We start from the raw sequence: 19,650 nt of genomic DNA on the forward strand, positions 1-19,650 counted from the left end.
CAGGTATTCAGCACCTATTTGAGTCAGACACTTAAAGGAATATTGTTTCACTGTTATCCTTTTAATTTGAGCTTACCCTTAAAAATGGACTGGCCTTAGTCATGAGGGCAGGAAGAATGAGCGTAAATGGCATCCACATATTCAAAATCACCGTGACAGATAACAGATTTCAAAAGCATTGTCCTGTAGATCCTACCGGGACATGCAGTACTGTTTTTACTCATGGACTGTGAGCTAAGTATTATGGTCATAGGTCAGAATTTAAAATCAATAGCTGACACTGTTGCCATAGCTATAATAGCCAATTCAACGCTGGGAATCAAGACAGGATACTGTCAACAGCAAAATATATTGTACTTTTGTCAAATTTTGGTATATCAATACTGTCACCACAAAAGAAATATCTCTAGAAGAGAACCCTAAGAAGTTCCTGGAAGTTGTGGGACTTGACTGCACCAGCAGGGCCCTTGATACATGTGACAGAAGAGATTTCAGCACATGTAGAGGCAAATATATATTTATTTAGGAAAGCAAGGGGGATATACATTTAAGAGAGAATGGGGGCCATTTCAAGGTTTTTGTTGTTCCACATTAGGAAGGTTAGTGGGGGGTGGGAATGGGGCATTATGAAAGGATGATATCAGTCTGGTGATCACAAGATGGTTTATGGTGGTCTGGTCATTGTCAGCATCTTTAGGCTGACATGGTCCCTATTATCAGATAAGTAATGTTGGAAAGTCCCCTAAATTTTAGGTTTGTTTCTTAAAATGTCATATTTTTCTCTACCTAATCTGTTTATTGGTGGGTTAGTTAATAGTGTATAAGATAATTATAAGTGAGTGAACTTATGGTAAGTTTAAAATATATAGATTTCCCATAAATTTGGGAATAACAGGCCTGGAAGAGAGACTGGGTTGGAGAGCAGCAGGCCTGGAAAAAGTATGCAGACTTTAAAGTTGCATTTCCTCACTCTTCCTTTACGTCTCCTTTCCACCTGTTTTTTTCATTTCTTCTACCCTACCTCAAATACATGAAGTTATATATATAGTTTTAATTTTAGAACCTTAAGGTGAACTGAGGATCCTTGTGAAAATTAACTCATTTAACAGATGTATCCCCAGAATTTAATTATTAAGGCAAAAGATTACCTTTGGACCCAGTTGGATTATTTCAGACAAGAATATGGCTATACTAAGGACTAAATGAATAAATGTAATCATGATCACTTGGTGGTTGTTGTTTTTAACCATCTGGGAAGTGTGTTGTAAGTTAAATATAGCTTATATGTAGACTTTGGAAACTTTCTTTCATAAGTTTGGGGTTTTCTGGTAGAAGCTTATTATTCCATTCAAGATAGTAGTATATATACAGTAGTATATTTCTGTTTTAGAGAAGAGTTTGGCAACATCTATGAAATTTGAAGATGTACAAACCCAATAGCCAAGCAAGTTTACTACTAGTTATTAACTGCTAGAGAAAATGTCACATAAATCCTCATGTAGGTACAAGGAAACCTAAAATGTTATGGCAGCCTTGTTTTTAATAGGTAAAACATAGAAGCAAATGAAAAATTATCAAAGGGGGCTGGTTGAATAAAGTGTGATGTATTTATAAATATCGTACAGTATAACATGTGTGTACCAGTGCTATCTATTATCAACACACATCAACCTTACATAGTGCATGTTTAGTGAATAAAGGAAAAAAAAGTTTAATATTACTTAGATAAAAATTTAAAACATGAAAAATCATGCTATATATTAGGGAATATACATATGTAATGAGAGTGCAAAGTAATATATGAAAATGATAGAACAAATTTATGATATTGTTTGCTTCTAAGAAGAATTTAAGAGAAATAGGGGTTTAAATTATATTGGTAGTGTTTTATTTGTTGAGTCATGGACCCACGATTGTTTAGTACAATTTTGTATGTCTGAAAAACTTTAGAGACATTTAAAAATTGGAAGAAAATTTGTCAAAATGTCATTGAGTTTGCATTTCAGTGGCAGTACAGTGGAAGCTTTTCCTCCTATTCTGGTTGATGCTATTTTTGTATATTCCTAACTCTCCACAATGAAATACCTTACTGTAATCATATTAAAGGAAATAACAAATTATGTGTCTTTTAGAAAAGAAACAAATGGTTATCTTAGACATTTTGGAAAATATAGAAAAGTAAAGAAATCTGAGTCTCTTCCCATCCCCTTCCCCTTCCCTCTCCCCACTTCCTCCCCTTCTCTCTTTCCTTCCCTTCTCTGATACAGGGTTTCACTATGCTGTCCAGGTTGGCCTTGAACACTTTTTATACTTAATATTTTAGTTGTTTTCCCTGTAACTTTTACAAGATTAAATAGTAGGATAATATATACTGTTTTTATTCTAGTTTTCCCCACCTATTTTTAAAAAATAAACATTTAACATGGATAATATTGTTCCTAGAGGGATATCACTTTAAAATATTTTATCTTAGTCTGAAAACACAGCATTGCTAATTGTCTGATGTCTTTTCTTCTTACTGCATGAGTTTTAATAAAGGTAGTTTTAAGTTTTATTTTAATTAGTTTCATAAATACAAAAAACATTTACTTAATCATATATAAGATTTATAGAAGATATAAACTTTCAGTTAGGTAAAGTCCACCAGTTTTTTTAAAATGTGAAGGCAGAATCAGGACTTTAAAATGTGAGCTCTTTGGCTTTGATGTGGTGCTGATGGTAGAAAAAAGAAATAATAGAGCTTATATTGTTTTACATTGTATGAGGCCCCATGGCTTACAAGATAATATGGATTAATTCTCAAACTACAAATTGTTTATAAACCACTTGAAGATTTGCAGGGGGTGGGTGGTGGATACTCCATCACTGAGTCACATTCCCAGCCCTGTTTTGTATTTTATTTAGAGACAGGGTCTCAGTTGCTTAGCACTTCGCTTTTGCTGAGGCTGGCTTTGAACTTGAGATCCTTCTGCCCTAGCCTCCTGAGCTGCTGGGATTACAGGCTAGCATGACCTTGCCCAGCTTTTGAAGATCTTTTTATAATGAGGAGTTTAGGTCACTGAATCTTAAGATTTTTCCAGAAGTTTTGCATTTGAACAGCGCCATGAATTTTCCAAAGTAACTTAGAACCCCTTAAAAAATTTTTTTTCTAGTTGTAGATGGACACAATTCCTTTATTTTTTTTTATGTGATGCTAAGGGTTGAACCCAGTGCCTCACACATGCTAGGCAAACTCTCTGCCACTGAGCTACAGCCCCAGCCTGAGAACCACATTTTTAATACTAAAGATATGAATTAGTGCTTCTAAACCTGTGAAGGACTGACTTTTTACAAAAAAAATTATCTTTAGAACAATACTTTTCAAAAATACAATAAAGAATAAATTTTTAGAAGGCAAAATTAGGATAAATTGTGTAATAATGTGTATGTAATCTTTTAATAAACCTGTTATAGGTGAACACAGAACCTTTTACAGGTGAAAAGGTGGAACTAAGTTTAAACCAAGATTGGGATTCCTCAAAAAATTTATGTATCACGTATTTTATAGTACATTTTTAAAGATAATTAATTTTATAAAATCCAAGGTTCAGGTTTATTTTTATTATATACTAAAACCACCTAAAATTGTTCTGTCACATTACTTTAGATCGTGTCTGAAAAGCTCCTTCATAGTTCCTTTGTTTACCTTGTTTATTGATAACCAACTGTCCTTGGTTCATCATCAGTCTACACACTGTACTTTAACTAGCCCTGACACAGATTATCCAGAGTTACTGTAAAGGAAGCGCCTGCTAAAGGAAAATGGAGAATCTGTGAGGGATTTTAAGTGATACGGTTTAAAACATGTTCAGTATTGCACTAGAAGGCACAAAAATTAGAGGGAAGATTGTTTTTTTCAGTTAAGTTAGACAAGAAAGCACTTTCTTTCCTTTGCTTCTTGTCCTATTTTTTCCTTTAAAAAAATATGGCATTTAAAAACTATTTGTTAATGCAAATATAACATTATAATCTATTAGCATAAACATAACTTTCTGACAAACCTTATACATGTAAGTCTGAAGTCACTATGTGGAAAACTAATCAGTTTTCCTCATTTTTTTATGTGTTACATTATATTTCATAGTATAGTTTTTGATAGATAATTTTCTAATTGAGTTATATTTTCCCTATTTAAAATTTTATTTTAAGTGAACAGCCATTCCTGAATTGGAAGGTACTTAACCTCTGTAATGTTTTGCCAGTTAATAAGAATCAAGAAAAAATTAAACATTAGAAACCAAGAGCGGAATATTATGTTTCTTCTTGATTTTAGTGTCTGCCGCCTTGGATGGTAACGGCATAGTATGAACTAAAATATTTTTTAATTCACTGAATGTCACCTTGTTCATTTAAGTATTGTTTTCCTCTGTTCTTGTAGAGACCAATTCATCAGATACTGTTTTTTATAATTTGTAAACTACAGTAGCAGCATTATTAATTTACACTTTTACCTTTGTATTATGTAGACAATAGTACAGTATAAATGGATTAATATTGTAATAGACATTTTATTTCCTTATGTACTTGCAGTAGAAGGATGTTCTACACTTTTAATGTACCCTGTGTTAAGACTTGTAGGTTTGATATAGACTTGCTGAAGAAATTAACTTTCAAAATCTGTAAGCAGGATTGTAATTCAATGCCAAAGACATTTTCTGCTTTTAAGATTTGTTTTAAGTGTAAAGATAATTAAGAATTGAACAATATAGAAAGTAGAACACTATGGAAACAGTTTGCAGAAAATAAGGTTCTTAGAAGCACAAAGAAAGAGATTTGTTCATTGTTAATGAAGTGAACAATAATTTTAGAAGCAAGTGATATTTTATATAACACATAATACTGGTGCAAAATAGAGAGTTTCTTGCTCACAGTTGTTATTCAGAGTTTGTTTTGTAATCTTGATTAGGTTACCTTGAGGTTAAGTGAAATGAGGCCCTTCTGCTACACTTGCCACTTCATGTTGTTAGCTTTATAATCCCCTGTGAATTGATAATTGGTATTTGGTATATTGCATCTTTATTAACCCCATCTTTGCCAATCCTTTGCTTACAGATCTGGAACAAAACAGTCACCTTACTAGTCTTTCATCATCTGTACAATAGGTAAAGTAAGTGTGAACTACATGGTTTCTTAGGGTTTTATCACATCACGTAACAGTTGTATTCTTTTTTTTTTTGCTTAGTATATTTTTTCCTATGAGGGCTATAAGATAAAATCCAGAAACTGCAGGCCAGAGAATTCTGATTTTTTTCTAACAGATGGCATTAGCATTTACTTCAATAAACTTGTGAGTATGGATGGACTGAACTTAGGATTCAACAGGAGTAGCATTTTTGGTGATGATTTGGTATCTCATGTTGAAAAGTTATTCATGTCCTTCCACAAGCAGTATTTCATGTATCCATCATACTTCTGAGTATTCTCTCCATCTCTAAAAGTTGTTGATTTTCCTTCTCCTACCTATGCCCATTCAAGACTCTCTTCAGTCCAGGGTTAAAGTAATACTGTGAAACTGTTTCTTTTTCATGAAAAAAAAAAATTACCTGATGATTTATCATTAAGGTCATGTAATGAAAATGTAAGCCCTTAATTATATACCAAAGTTCGGTGCTGTTCTTGCCCTTAAGGAGTTTTTGGACCTGGATTACAAAAATCAATCTCCCAAATAACAAAATAATTTGCATGCTAGTAATATTTGGACAAGTACCATAAATTCATGTATATTGTACTTTCTGAATAGATCTTATTTATTTAATCATACCAGAATTTATTTATATCAAAGCTGTAACTCTGAAGTGTTCAGCTATAATAAAACCACATAAAATTAAAAAAGTCAATCTTCCTATTAGGGTGGTTCATTGTATATTAGCACCTGATCAGTTAAAGGACAATAGAAACTTAAAATATGGATTATTAAGTGGCTTTTTCGGATGTAGACCTGACTTATTAACTGTAGCATTGCTCATTTTTCATTTTTTTTAGTTTAATAATTTTAATGCTCAGTGCCCATTAGCATGCTTGTCACTTGTGGTAGAGCCTCAAGCCACACAGCACAGACTGCTATCAGGTAACTGACTTACCAAGTCAGTGCTCTTCTCTTTTCCAGAGGAGTATTTAACTGAGTAAGACACTCTGTTTGTGTTAGTCTGCTTTCCATTACTGTAACAAAATACCTGATCAACTATAAGATTTATTTTTGCTCTCAGTTTTGGAGGTTTCAGTCTATAGTCTGTTGGCCCCTTTACTTTTGGGCCTGTGTGGAGGCAGTACAGTATGGTAGGACTGTGTGGCGGAGGAAGCGGCTCACCTTATGGCAGCCATGAAGCAAAGAGAGGAAGAGGAGGATCCATGGTTCCAGTGTCCCTTTCAAAGGCACACCTCAGTGACCTCACTTCCTCCTACTAGGCCCCACCTCCAAAGGTTCCACCAACTCCTAATAGTGCCACCAGCTGGGACCACACCTTTAACACAGGACCTTTGAGGGAAACTTATCTAAACCATACGACCTTTAAGCATTGGTTTCAAGAAAGAATAGCCTTATATGTTTAGGCATTTATTTTGGTGATTTATCATGGTGATAAGTAAATAAATATTATAAGGATGCTTTTCTTTTAAACTTGATTTGTTCTTATTTTTATTTCCATTTTTTCTCGTTTATTTATATCCAGACGTCCTCTGGAACTTGTGATGACTTTTTGTAGATTCTATTGGTTTAGGCCCCTTAAGAGATGATACAGTTTCATAACTTAATGTGAAATCCTTTGGCTCTTAGAATAACCAAAATTCCCTGGTTACTTGTTCAAACCAGTTAGATAAGCTAGTAACTGATAAACCTTCTTTATGATAGTTACTATTGTTTTATTGAGAAACCGAACATTTATAAAATCTTAAGCTCTGCAGCATTTTAAAGATTTAACAGTTGAAAACCCCATCCCTCTGTCATTTATTGAGCACTTGCCATGCATGTGCCAGATATTGTTCTGAGAATTCAGTTGTGTGTGTGGGGGGATCCCACAGACGTGGTCCCTGCCCTCTTAGAATTTGTATGACATAGTAATCTCTAACTAGGATGATAATGGCTAGCATTTATTGTGTGTTTTCTATGTTCTGAGAACTTAAGGGCTATGTTTATTAACTCATTTAATCCTTTTGCAATCTGTGAGATGAGAGTAGTCTAGATATTATTATCTCTATTACACAAACAAGGAAACCCAGGCAAGAAAGATTTAATTTGCTCCAAGTCAAACAGCTAGTATGTGGCAAAAATGGAGTTCAGATCTGCCAATCTGGCTCCAGAAAAATTCCACATTTCAACTACGCTGTACTGTGCAATTATAATAGATAATTGTGGCATAATTTAAATGGATAATTAAATAGGCAATTTCAAGAAGTATGAACAGGAGTGTGATGGAAATGCTTACTGCCTAGGGAACACAGAATGAGCTCACCTGAATTTGGTCTGGTTGGGATCAGGGAAAGCTTTTCTGGGAAAGTGTATCTTTATTGGAAAAGTCTTTTTACCTTCCCTTTTTCACCACTGAAAAGCATTACAATATTCTAAAATAGAATTTAGACAAATGTTTTTATACAAAGAAATAAAAAGGTTAGAAAGACCATGGATCTCTTCTGAACTAGAGGCGGCCTTCTCACGGTTACACTTTTCTTATGGGCTGGGTGAAATAATTTTTTTTAAAATAAGCTATTTGAAAATGTAAGCCCTGCTGGACTGTGTAAAATGCCTGTAATCCTAGTGACTCAGGAACCTGAGGTGGGAGGATCACAAATTTAAGACCAGCCTCAGCAACTTAATGAGAGCCTATGCAACCTAGCAAGACACTGTCTCAAAATAAAAAATGAAAAGGGCTGGGGATGTGGTTCAGTGGTTAAGTGCTTCATGGGTTCATCATACAGTATACCCACCTTTTCCAGATTAACCCAGGAGTAATGGCATATGCTGTAATCCCAGCCCAAGTAATCCCAAGGTAGGAGGAATACTTGAGCCCAGGAGTTCAAGGCCATCCTGGGCAATATAGTAAGACCTCACCAGACGGAAGGGAAAAGATCATATGTTTTTGGTACTTCTATAAAATACCATATAAAATAATTAGAACTAGGTTATTGCTCTAGGCTTTTTGTTTTGTGATGGAACAAAAGGTTTGATTATGTGCTTTTTAGTTTAAATATGGAAGCAGCTTTGATTGATCTCTTTGCATCTGCTGTCATAGTGTAGTAGGAATTAATGTTTCTAAATTCTTTTACCATAAAATGAACATAGACAAAAGTATGAAATGCTTTTTATAGAACACATTTTATAATATCAAAGCTTTTATGAAGTGTTCTGTACTCATAAATGAACCTGAGAGATATAAGTTAAGCAATGATCTAGACATTTTAGACAGAATTGAAGTTTTTTAATTTCTCCATGTATCAGCTTTTATTAATAATGATTTCATTGTTTATTAATCTCTTAAGTATTTTTCCTGCCTCCCTTCCTTCATACTGGAGTTTGAACCCTGGGGCTCACTGTTCCTAGACAAGAACTCTACCACTGAACTACACCCCAGTTCTTTTACAAATATTTTTATTTTCAAATTAGGGTCTTGCTAAATTGCCAAGGTTGGCTTCAAACTTAAGATCCTCCTGCCTTAGCCTCCTGAGTAGCTGGGATTACAGGTATGCAGCAACAATTATTTTTTAGAGGGTATTTGGAAAATATTTTTTGTGGTAAAGAGCATAGTGAAAAGCTAGTCTAATAAATGATTCTAATAGTATTGTTTGCCTTTATTTTATTTTAAATTAGGCATTTTTAAAAAACTTTATTTATGTGGTGCTGAGATTTAACACAGTGCCTCACATGCGCTAGGCAAGTGCTCTACCATTGAGCCACAACCCAAGCCCTTGCTTTGCCTTTATAATGGCTGTCATCTCACATATGAAAAAAATCTCATTTTCATTAACTGTTAATCTCATAGTAATACTTAATTACTTAGTCTCAGGGGTATCTTCGTTAAAAGTCTCAGGGGATCAGGTTTGATCATTTTTATATTAGTGTAGTATCTTTGTGTGTGTGTGTGTGTATATGTGGTGTGGTGTTGGGGATCAGGACCTTGCACATGCTAGGCAGGCACCCCACTACAGAGCCACACCACCCAATCCAAAGTATAATAACTATCAATTAAAATGTGCACCATGATAGTTTTGTATTTGGTGATCTCACTGGTTTAACATTCATTTACTTGTCCCATTGAATGATCTGATTGAGAGATATCTTATTTATTGCTTGCTTACCCTTGTTCCTTCCTGTCTCTTCTACCACTTCCTTAAGCCAGTCACCTCCTGGGGTGGTCTCTAGCCCTTTGAAGGTTGCTCCTTTTTTTTTTTTTGCTTTGTTCCCTGCTATTTTGTCAGCCCTTTGACTGCACTAGGTTAGGGCATTCTTCCCTTTTGCCTTTTCTACTAATGGGCAGCCATGCTCATTGTCTGTGTGATAATTAACAACTCTGCTGTTTTAAATTCCTGGTTATCTAACAGATTTCTTTCATTGAGGCTGTATTTGAGAAGTTACCTTCTCCTTAAAAATACATGCATGAATTACATGCATACATAATAACATTTTGTTATTCTAATCACCTTGGATTTTCTCTTGACTACCAGATTTCTTCCTAATTTGTTATCTGGAAATTTGCAATATTTTAAAGTGGTTCTGGGGGGTGGAGCTTGGAAGGCTTACCTGGCTATTACCTTTCTATACTTGAATTTCTCTTGTGTTAGGTTTTTGTTGTTGTCACCAAAATACCTGAAAACAACAACTTAGATGAAGAGAAGTTTATTTTGGCTTACCGTTTCAGAGGTTCAGTTTATGGACAGCTGACTCCATTACTCTGGGACTGAGGTCAAGTAGAATATCATGGGGGAAGGGAATGGTGGTGGCATACTTTCCATTGTTAATGGCAGCCAGAAAACTGAGAGACCACAGGGAAGATGAACCTTTTGAGGGTACACCCCTAGTAATTCATCTCCAGCCACACTCCACCTGTCATCAATTACCACCTAGTTAGTCCTTTCAAAGGAGGGTGAATTGATTAGGTTACGGCTCTCACAAATCCAATCATTTCACCCCTGAACATTTTTGCATTTGTATGGGAAACCTCATATCTACACCACAACATTCTGTACTGGATCCCCCAAAGCTTATGTTCATCTCAATGCAAAATGCATTTAGTTTGTATCTAAGAGTCTGCATAATCTTAGCAGTTCTAACATTATGAAAAGCCCATGTCCGGTCTCATTTGAGACTCAAGGCAAACTCTTGAGTCGGAGCCCCTGAAAAGATCAAAAACATATGACACATATACAGCATTTCTATTCCAAAGGAAGGATATAGGCATAGAAGGGATGTAACCAAAACAAGACCAAAATCCAGCTAGGCAAATGGGTCCTATAACTCCGTATGCAGAGTCTAGGAAACGTGGGCAAGATGTACTTTCCAAAGGACATGCACAGCCCTACTCCTTTGACCTTGCTGGTTATAACCCATATGACCTCTCTTTTTCAGTCTGGCTATCTGTGTTGCCTGTAGTCCTTGTCAACAGTGCATGTTAATGGCATCTCTTAACTCCTGTGTTCCAGCTTTGACTTTACCTACACAGTTTCATGTGTCTGTCACCCTCTCAGAGGTTGTCTGCAGGGTTTCTGACACTCCTATACATTTCTGACCTCCTTTGTCAAAGACCTTCTTTTAAAGTCTCAGTGGATGCTTTGTTAACCTCTTAACTCCAGCATTCTGCATTCCTGAAGAACCAGCACCATGGAGTGACACCAGGGTCTGCTGCCAGTTCACATAGTATCTGGGTCCCCATATATCACAGCCGCAGTGGCCTTTGAAAAACTTGAAACATCTTCCTAGGCCCCACCTGTGCAAGCAAGATGCCCCAGGTTCTTTCAAATTCCTGAGACGTCCTCAAGCCATCTTTTCCTTTTTCTCTGCATAAAGCACTTAGCATCTCTATAGTGACTGTAATCTCTACAACAACCATACCTTTCTTGACCCTAGTTTTACAGACATTTTTCTGACCAAACTGCAGTTTTAAAAAAATCCTTCAACTCAGCCTACAGAATAGGAGAAAAATCTTTACCACATGCATCTCAGAGCATTAATCTCCAGGATATATAAAGAACTCAAAAAACTTAACACCAAAAAAAAAAACACAAAAACCCAATCAATAAATGGGCTAAGGAACTGAACAGACTTCACAGAAGAAGAAATATAATCGATCAACAAATACATGAAAAAATGTTCAATCTCTCTAGCAATTAGACAAATGCAAATAAAAACCACACTGAGATTCCCTTTCACTCCAGTCAGAATGGCAGTAATCAAGAATGCAAGGAACAATAAGTGTTGGTGAGGATGTGGGGAAAATGGTATACTCATACATCGCTGGTGGACTGCAAATTGGTGCAACCACTCTGGAAAGCAGTATGGAGATTCCTCAGAAAACTTGGAATGGAGCCACCATTTGATCCAGCTGTCCCACTCCGGGTTTATACCCAGAGGACTTAAAATCAGCATACTACAGTGATGCAGCCACATCAGTGTTTATAGCAGCTCAATTCACAATAGCTAAACTACGGAATCAACCTAGATGCCCTTCAGTAGGTGAATGGATAAAGAAAATGTGGTACATATATACAATGGAATATTACTCAGCCTTAAAGAAGAATGAAATTATGGCATTTGCCCTGAAGTGGATGGAGCTGGAGAAAATCTTGCTAAGTGAAGTAAGCCGATGTCAGAGAACCTACATCATGTACAGTCAAAAGAATGAGAAGTTATACTTCATTTATGTACGATGGGTCAAAGTGTATTCTACTGTCCTTTATAACTAATTAGAACAAATTAAAAATTTCTTAAAGAATCTTGCAGTTCAGGGCTGCAGTTGTAGCTCAGTGGTAGAGAGCTTGCCTAGCATGTGTGAGGCACTACGTTTGATCTTCAGCACCACATAAAAATAAATAAAGGTATAAAAATTATAATAACATTAAAAATCCTTCAACTGTTTCCTGCTTCTTTTTCTCACATTAAACCTTGCTAAAAACTAGCAGCAAAATCCATGCCACTGACTGCTGCACAGCCTCAAAATTTCCTCTGCCAGATTAATGAATGTATCATTTTAAAATTCAGCCTCACAGTCTTAGAACACGGGCAAAACATAGACAAGTTTTTTGCTAGAATGTAACATGAATGGCCTCTAGTCAATTCCCAGTAAAATCATCACTTCCTCTGAAACCTCATGAGCAGTCTTTACTGTCTGCATTTTGATGTTTTATAAGGTCTACTTAAAAAATTCTAAGGCTTCTCCAGTGTACATCTTCATACCTTTGCAATCTTCTCTCATAAACCAGCTCCAAAGGCTTCTGAATTGCATAGTCAGATTTTTGTGACTGTGTCCAGAATACCCAAGGAGAACAACTTAGAAGGTGAAAAGTGTATTTGGGCTCACAGTTTCAAAGGGGAAATGTTGGCTGACAGTATTGCTCTGTGCCTGAGGTGAGGCACAATATCATGGCAGAGGAAAACTGTTCAGCTCATGGTGGCTGAAAAGCAGATAGAGGGTGGAGGGGTCACAAGGAAGATGAATTTTTCCAGGGTACATTCCTTGGTTACCCACCTCTTTCAGCCTTGCCCCACCTGCCTGTAGATACCACCTAGTTATAGTTAGTCCATTCAAAGTAGGATGAACTTACTAGGTTACAGCTCTCACAGTCCCGTCATTTATCTCTGAACATTCTGCATTAACAGAGGAGCTTTAAGGGGATACCTCATATACAAATGGTTTATTTTCCATATATAAAAGAGATATTTCCACATTATCTTAAGTTCTCGCTACTAGAAATGTTATCCATGCACTGGCAGTATCAACTTACTTTTTAGAAGTGCAGAATCTTAGGCCCCACCCCAACCTTATGCATCTTAATATGCATTTTAACAAAGTCTCTATTGTATTGATAGGATTCTTTAAGTTTGCAAAGCAGGGCTCTAGGTCTTATACAGCTGGATGATGCATTACTATGCTAGTATTTGTGGATCTTTCTAGAACTGACAGTAAAAATGTGTTCCATGGTAATCTTATGTAAATGTTTGTAAATTATTTCTAAGTATTCATCTAAGTTCACCAAAAGTTATATTCAGGGTAGGATCACCACTACTCTGTAGAAGCAGTGATGAGTAATCTCAGTTTTTGAAGTGAGGTTTTGGTCTAGCACTGTGGCACCCATTTCTGAGTTCTGTCTCTTTGTCCCTTTCCCCAGCAGCAGTATGTATCTGTAGATGAAGACCTATTTTTTTTCCTTGCCTCTTAGGCAATAGATTTTAAAGGAAATTGTATTCATTAAGATGAGCCTCTAAGGGTGTGTGTGTGTTTTGTGTGTGTGTGTTTGTGTGTACGTTATTTAAATTTCTGTTAATTTTATTTTAAATGTGCCATTATACTTTACTCTTATTTAATATGTGGATTAACATTATGTGCATGTAGTCAATGAAAAGGCAAATATTGAGGACTCATATTCAAATCTTACTTACGTGAAGAAAAAAGCTCATGCTTTTGTCTCTACTCTGTGATGCAGCGTGCCAGTCCCAGATTTTATATGTGAGATTGTCAAACAGTTGATTGCTGTGAAACAATCTTGTAGTAAATTTTGTTCTATGTCCTGTAATATGTGATTGTGTGTGAATTAAGTACAGTATTTACTATATTTTTGTATGGTTGACAGTTAAATATTTATTGTGTTCTTTGGTATGAGTACAGAAAGTCATGTTAGCATGTTAAAGTTAATAAACTATGTACAATAATTTGACAGATCGTAAATATGTATTTAAAACAGATTTATTTGTTCGAAGGTGCTTTAGGAAATAATTGTAAGTCAACTTTAGTGCTTTTATAGTTGTGAAAGGAAAAGAAAGCTTTTTACTATACTAGAATGAAGAGAACGAAAAATTAAGAAAGCTGAGAACATACTAATTTAACCTTTATCTTTCAAATGTAGTGTGAACAATTAGTTGATGTACAAACATATTGAAGTTAGCGTTTTTCTAGACTAGTATTGTTTTATGATGTTAAGCAGTATTTCAGTGAGTGTTTTATAGGTTTTGATGCATTATTTTGACCTTGTGCCTAAGAATGACAGTAGGAAGGGGTATCAGAATGTCCAGATATATGCAAGACAATGTATGTTACTTAGCACTTGACAGTATGTTCATTTTAAGAATGAAAGTAAACTTCACGGAGTGGCCTTTCTGGGAACCATCCTATTTTGTATGTAACTTCTGCTGCTTTTGGCTATCACATGTGGGTCTAGGGTTGTGGTTACTGAGGACACCCTTGTGGTCATAACCAAGTTGTAAATCTCACCCAGATACTTCTTATGTCTGTCTCATGTGTTATTGGTGTTTCTAAAGAAGATAGAAATGAAACAGATTCATTTGGGAGTTAGCACCCCCAAAAGAAAAGTCTTAAAACTGCATGGCAGAAGGAGTTGTGACATGCATCCATAAGCAGTTGTAATGATTTGATAGTTGTTTAGCTCTTGGTTTCTAGTTCTTTGAATTGAGAACATGCCTACAAAGGTACTGAGACCTCTTTCAGCCCTATTAATGTCTTCTTGAATGTTAACCTGCAGTTTGGATAATGATAAATGTTCAGTGATTGTACATTCATCATTTTATAGTCCCAGGGGATTTTTGATGGTTTCTGATTTCTGTGAGTCAGGGCGGTTTTCTTTCTTACTTGGGCCTCTTCTAAGTTTTTTTGATCTTTACTTTGTGATTTTGAATTGGCAAAGAGGTAGGTATCACATGCATTTTTAATTAACTGGTATTCAAAGACTTGTTTAGAAACAATATGATTTTGGAGGTGATGCTATACTTTGTATAAGAGTCTGAGAACCAGGAGATTTTAATTCACAGGGATTTTGTAAACTTTATCTTTACCCTGTTTTGCTTTTAGAAAATCTGGTGAGCTATAAAGAGAAATTGAGTAATAGCTGTATGAAATGATAGCATTAGCTATATTGTCTTCATGGTGTTTGCAGTTTCTTTTTTCAAACTTAAGAGTTTAAATGAGTTATGTCTATCGTGTTCTCCTTTTTTACATGGTTCAGCTTTTATAGGAGTGTATCTTGTTATACAGATATTAAAAGGAATATAAACAGACCTTTCTAACTAATTGTTTGCTATTTAGGAAAGAATTTATTTCCAATATACTGATTGTGGATTATTTTTAGTATTTTGGATAAAACTTTTGTTCATAACCCTTTGTTCATAAGGTGCAAGAGCAGAGAAAAAATGATAATAATTTTCCTAACTTATTACTACTCAGTGATCTATAGAACTCTCCTTTTGTATGTAATAAGATTATAGGGATAATTTTAGTAATAGTTTATAGAATTTTGATAGCTCCTTCCTCTTGTCAGAAGCACTGGTAATAAAAACATTGGGTTTGTGGTATTTGTTTTCAGAAACTTTAATATCAATAAATTTAAAAAATTACTTTAAAACCTTAAGAGGAATAAAAGGAATATTCCATTCTGTTTTTAAATAATAAATGAGGATCTTGGTTAGGAATAACAATTTGTAAGTCTGTGTATTAACTAGGTAAGTGTCATTATGCTCATTTAGCAGGACTACCAAATAATCTCTTTAATACTCTGGTCTTTTTTTTCCCCTAGGGTTTTACAGACAGCCCTCATTACAGTGATCACTTGAATGACAGTCGATTAGGGGCCCACGAAGGCTTGTCCCCAACACCTTTCATGAACTCAAATCTGATGGGTAAGTTGGTGCTTCTCTGCAATAGTTTTCTCAAAGCTCCTGTGGTCAGAGACGTTTTTTAATTCCCTTGTCCAAGAGGGACACGTAAGTATCCAGAGGAAAGTTTCTGAGTTTCTAAAGGTTTCTAGGACTTTCCTAAGTTAGCTTGAGGAACTAACATCCAGAAATTTGGAACCCTCTTTTAGATAAAGAGCTCTTGTTATTGGTGTCAAAAAGAAAATAACAGTTTTTTAACTGTCGGTTTTGGCAGTGTCTGTGTTACTTCAAGCATTGAATATTTTGTGTTTTCTGGGGCAGGTAAGCATTATTTCAGGGTTGCTTTACTGTTTGTCTTAACAGTTGTGTGTATATGGTAATTAAAAATTGGTTTTAGGCAGATTTTACTTACATTCAACAATATTTCTTTTGGCACTGTTTGATTAAAAGCTAATGGTACATTTAGATGTTGTAGAGATTGTTTGAAGCACTTTAATTCATGTTGAGATTAAAGGTTTGATCTGCAATAGTGAAATGTACTTTGCAGAGTGAGACCTATCACTTAAACTCTGTTTTGGCAAAACCTTTATGGTTAATCATTCTTCCCCGTCTCCCTGCCCCTTGCAAAACACCCTGTTTCCCCCCTTTCTCAAATGAAAGTTTCATGTTGTTTGGTCTGAAATAAGCCCAAGGTTTTTTTTCCAGTTTGGATAGCATTCTTCTTCTTTTTAAATAAGCAGTTATTTGACCTTTTTGCAAAACCTGATTCAAAAGAATCTCTGTGTTTTATGATGTTGTTTTTCTTTCTTGCTAGTGCTGTGGCTGAGCACATTACAAAAGCTTTATTTAATCTGTTTTACTGATTGTCATTGGTGTCATGTAAATGTGGAAGTTTTGTGTAATTGACATTGATTTCATTACTTATTCTGTTTCTTAAGGACATGACCTATATTGTGATCTAAGAATTGTCCTTTTGAGACACAGTGTGCTCATCTAAGTGGATTACCCAAATCCAAAATCCTGGTGGTCTGCAGATTCTAATGGTTTTGCTCTGAACAGTCTTTTGTTTCTTTCTTCTGTGCTCTGAAGTGTTTGGGAGACAAAGTCTGATGTTCTAGTGTGGATTTTGCTTAAGGCAGTTGACGGTTTAAAACCAGAATCATTGAGTATGACACAAAGGGAAGAAATCTAATCAGCAGTAAAACTTGTATTTAAAATCACAGTTTGTTTTTACAATTACAAATGAAAATATGGCATTAAATATATTATTCCAGGTAAAAATCAGAGTTAAATTTAAAACAAAATATTTTTTGGCTGTGGAAAGCATTCTAGTTTGTTTTAAAATTTTTCATTGAGGTTACCATCAAAGTAAAATAGACTAGAACCTTCAAATAAATTCCTTTTGCATTTTAATTTGACCCCAAGTAGCATTTAATTTATACTAAGTATGATAGGGCAAGTTAAAATCAATGTTTTTGTAAATTAGCATTGAACTAAACTTTCTTACTTGAGCCTCTCACTCTGATATGTGAAAAATCAGAAATTGCCCTTTTTGTATTTATGTTCTTACCTTTGTTGCTCACAGAGATGACTCTTAGGCCCAGTGAATTGCATCATCAGCGAGCAGTGAGCTAAGGTGACTTGAAATTGTGGGGGACAAATGAAAGAATTAAATGTAGTTCAGAAGGTATGTATGTCAGTCTCTTTGAGTAGCTGTTGACTAAAAATACTCCTGTAATTCAGTTTGAGGTAACATTTTCTCATTTGGAACAATTATGAGCATGTGCTTGTTTCTTCAGTTTTCAAATAATTACTAGAACTACCTTGTATAATTAATCAAGTGCAGCTATACAGACCATGCATTTTCATTGCAAGTTTTAACTATCTAGTTTGAAAGGGTTTATTTATATATTAAAAAGGGAGAAGTAACCCTGAAATTATTAGGTAGATATATTCAAAAGGGATTGACCGGTCCTTGGCAAAGTCTTGGTTTACCATGCTCTATCCCTTTATTTTCAAGAAAAATGATTAAATGAGTACTTCAGTATAATAACTTACTAGAAGCATTCTGCTTACTAGAAGCAGCTTGCTTTTGGAAATGAATGCCTCTTAAATGGCAAGTGCAGCTCCATATGAGCAACAGGTAATCTAACTTAATGTCAGCCAAAATAATTGAACTGTTAGATACCTGTACTGACTTACAGTACTAGATAGGGTTTAAATAGATAGATTCACTTTTTTAGCTGTTTGATAGTTTAAGGGAGTTTCAGACTGAAAACCTGAATTGTTAAAGCTCTGCTGATATGTGTCTGGCAGTATTAGAAGCATTTGAACTGTTGATACCTAACTGTCAAAACAGGTAACACTTGGGGGTGGTGTGGTGAATGATGAATGCTCAGAAACACTTAAAGCTAATAGGAAAGCAGTAACACATTTCATCATTGCTGTCTTCATGTAAAAAACTAGTAAGTGTGTGTGGGGAGGGGATCATACATCTAGTGAATGTTGTTATTTTTTGAGTGCTAAGTTCAGCCATAAGCACATTTGCCTAAAGAAATAGTGAATTTTAAAGTGCCATTGTCTTTCACGATGGAGCTTTCAAACACTGATGATTTTATGCATTGCAAAAATGAGAAATTTTGTCTTAACGGGCTGATAATGATTCAGTAATGAATAGTTTATCATAGAAAGTACATTTCTGTATTCATTTAGATATTTTGAAGTGTTGAAAGTCAAAAGTCATTATGCTGGGTTAGTGTTTCTTTTTATGAATTACATCACTAGTAATTAGCATCAAACAGTTCTGTATCATAATTAAAACTTTGTGCAAAAACCTTGACCATAAAAGTGAACTGCAATATTGTACCAAATAGCCTTGTCTTTTTCTAGCCTCTTCTAGCTTTGGTCCATTTCTATACTCTTGATCCCCTTATTAATTTCTGTAAAATTTGTTTTGCTTTACCTGTTGGTAATTAATTATTGTTTTGGTGATGATAGGACCAACTTATTAATTGAACATGGAAATGAATTATGTCACAGAATTGCATACTTTCCATCCCCAAGTGATTATGGGACGTACTACTGGAATCTTTCTACTTCTCTGTGCTTTTTGAAGCTTTGTATTTTAAGGGAAGAGTATGTGTGTATTATAAACAGGAGACTTAAGCTGTAAGGATACCTTGAGTTTTCTTTTTTCTAAGACCTTCAATTATAGTCCTTTCTGAGACCCAGTTTTTAAAGAGTGAAAGCAACATGTAGAAAGGGGGGGAAAATACAGGGTTAAAAATTAGGACCTGAAAGTAACCTTTACCTTTCTGAGAGGGTACTACTAGGTATATTTACCTAGCTCTAGAATTTTATAATTCCATAATCTCATATATCTGTTTTTTTCAATTCTGAGAAAGGCTACAATGAAAATTATAGTTGCTGTTTTTCAGATGATAAAACCGAAACTAAGGCACAGGAAAATTAAGTGGTTTTTCCTGAGGTAACGGTCAGTAAATGGCAAAACTGAACATAGAACCCATGTCTACTGATTCCCAGTTGAATTTTCTTTCCATTAGCTCACTCTATTTGCATATTTCTTGTTTCTTTGTTGTAATGCTCCTAGGTTTTTGCTAGGTAAGCATTTTCCTTAATTATATTAATGAAAACAGTGGTTTTAAGAGATGACCATGAAAAAAGTTACCATAATGAAATAACTTTAGACATTATTATATATTTTGTATCAGTTGTCCCCAGATTGTATGTTAAAGACTGAAAAAAGAAAACGCTGTTTAACTTTGCTTTTAGTAACCCAGTACATC

General features: G+C 35.0%; 1 protein-coding gene and 2 long non-coding RNA genes across 19 annotated transcripts in view; 1 reads left to right on the forward strand and 2 right to left on the reverse strand.

Annotated features, from left to right (window-relative positions):
• TCF12 (transcription factor 12) overlaps positions 1-19,650 on the forward strand; it is a 345,689-nt gene that overhangs the window by 155,573 nt on the left and 170,466 nt on the right. For all 17 annotated transcript variants that reach the window (XM_079125900.1, XM_079125889.1, XM_079125904.1 and 14 more), the window contains one exon: positions 15,766-15,868. In XM_079125900.1, coding sequence (XP_078982026.1) covers positions 15,766-15,868 — 103 coding nt within the window. The remainder of the gene's footprint in view (positions 1-15,765; positions 15,869-19,650) is intronic.
• LOC306653090 overlaps positions 1-19,650 on the reverse strand; it is a 343,839-nt gene that overhangs the window by 102,691 nt on the left and 221,498 nt on the right. The window lies entirely within an intron of this gene.
• On the reverse strand, positions 1,212-15,182 carry LOC306653088. Its single transcript, XR_013761636.1, has 2 exons — positions 10,806-15,182; positions 1,212-10,771 (listed from the first exon to the last, which is right to left on the reverse strand). It is a non-coding gene; the product is annotated as an uncharacterized lncRNA (long non-coding RNA).

The sequence above is a fragment of the Sciurus vulgaris genome (genome assembly GCF_902686455.1).
Source record: "Sciurus vulgaris genome assembly, chromosome: 2".
Taxonomy (NCBI): Eukaryota; Metazoa; Chordata; class Mammalia; order Rodentia; family Sciuridae; genus Sciurus; species Sciurus vulgaris.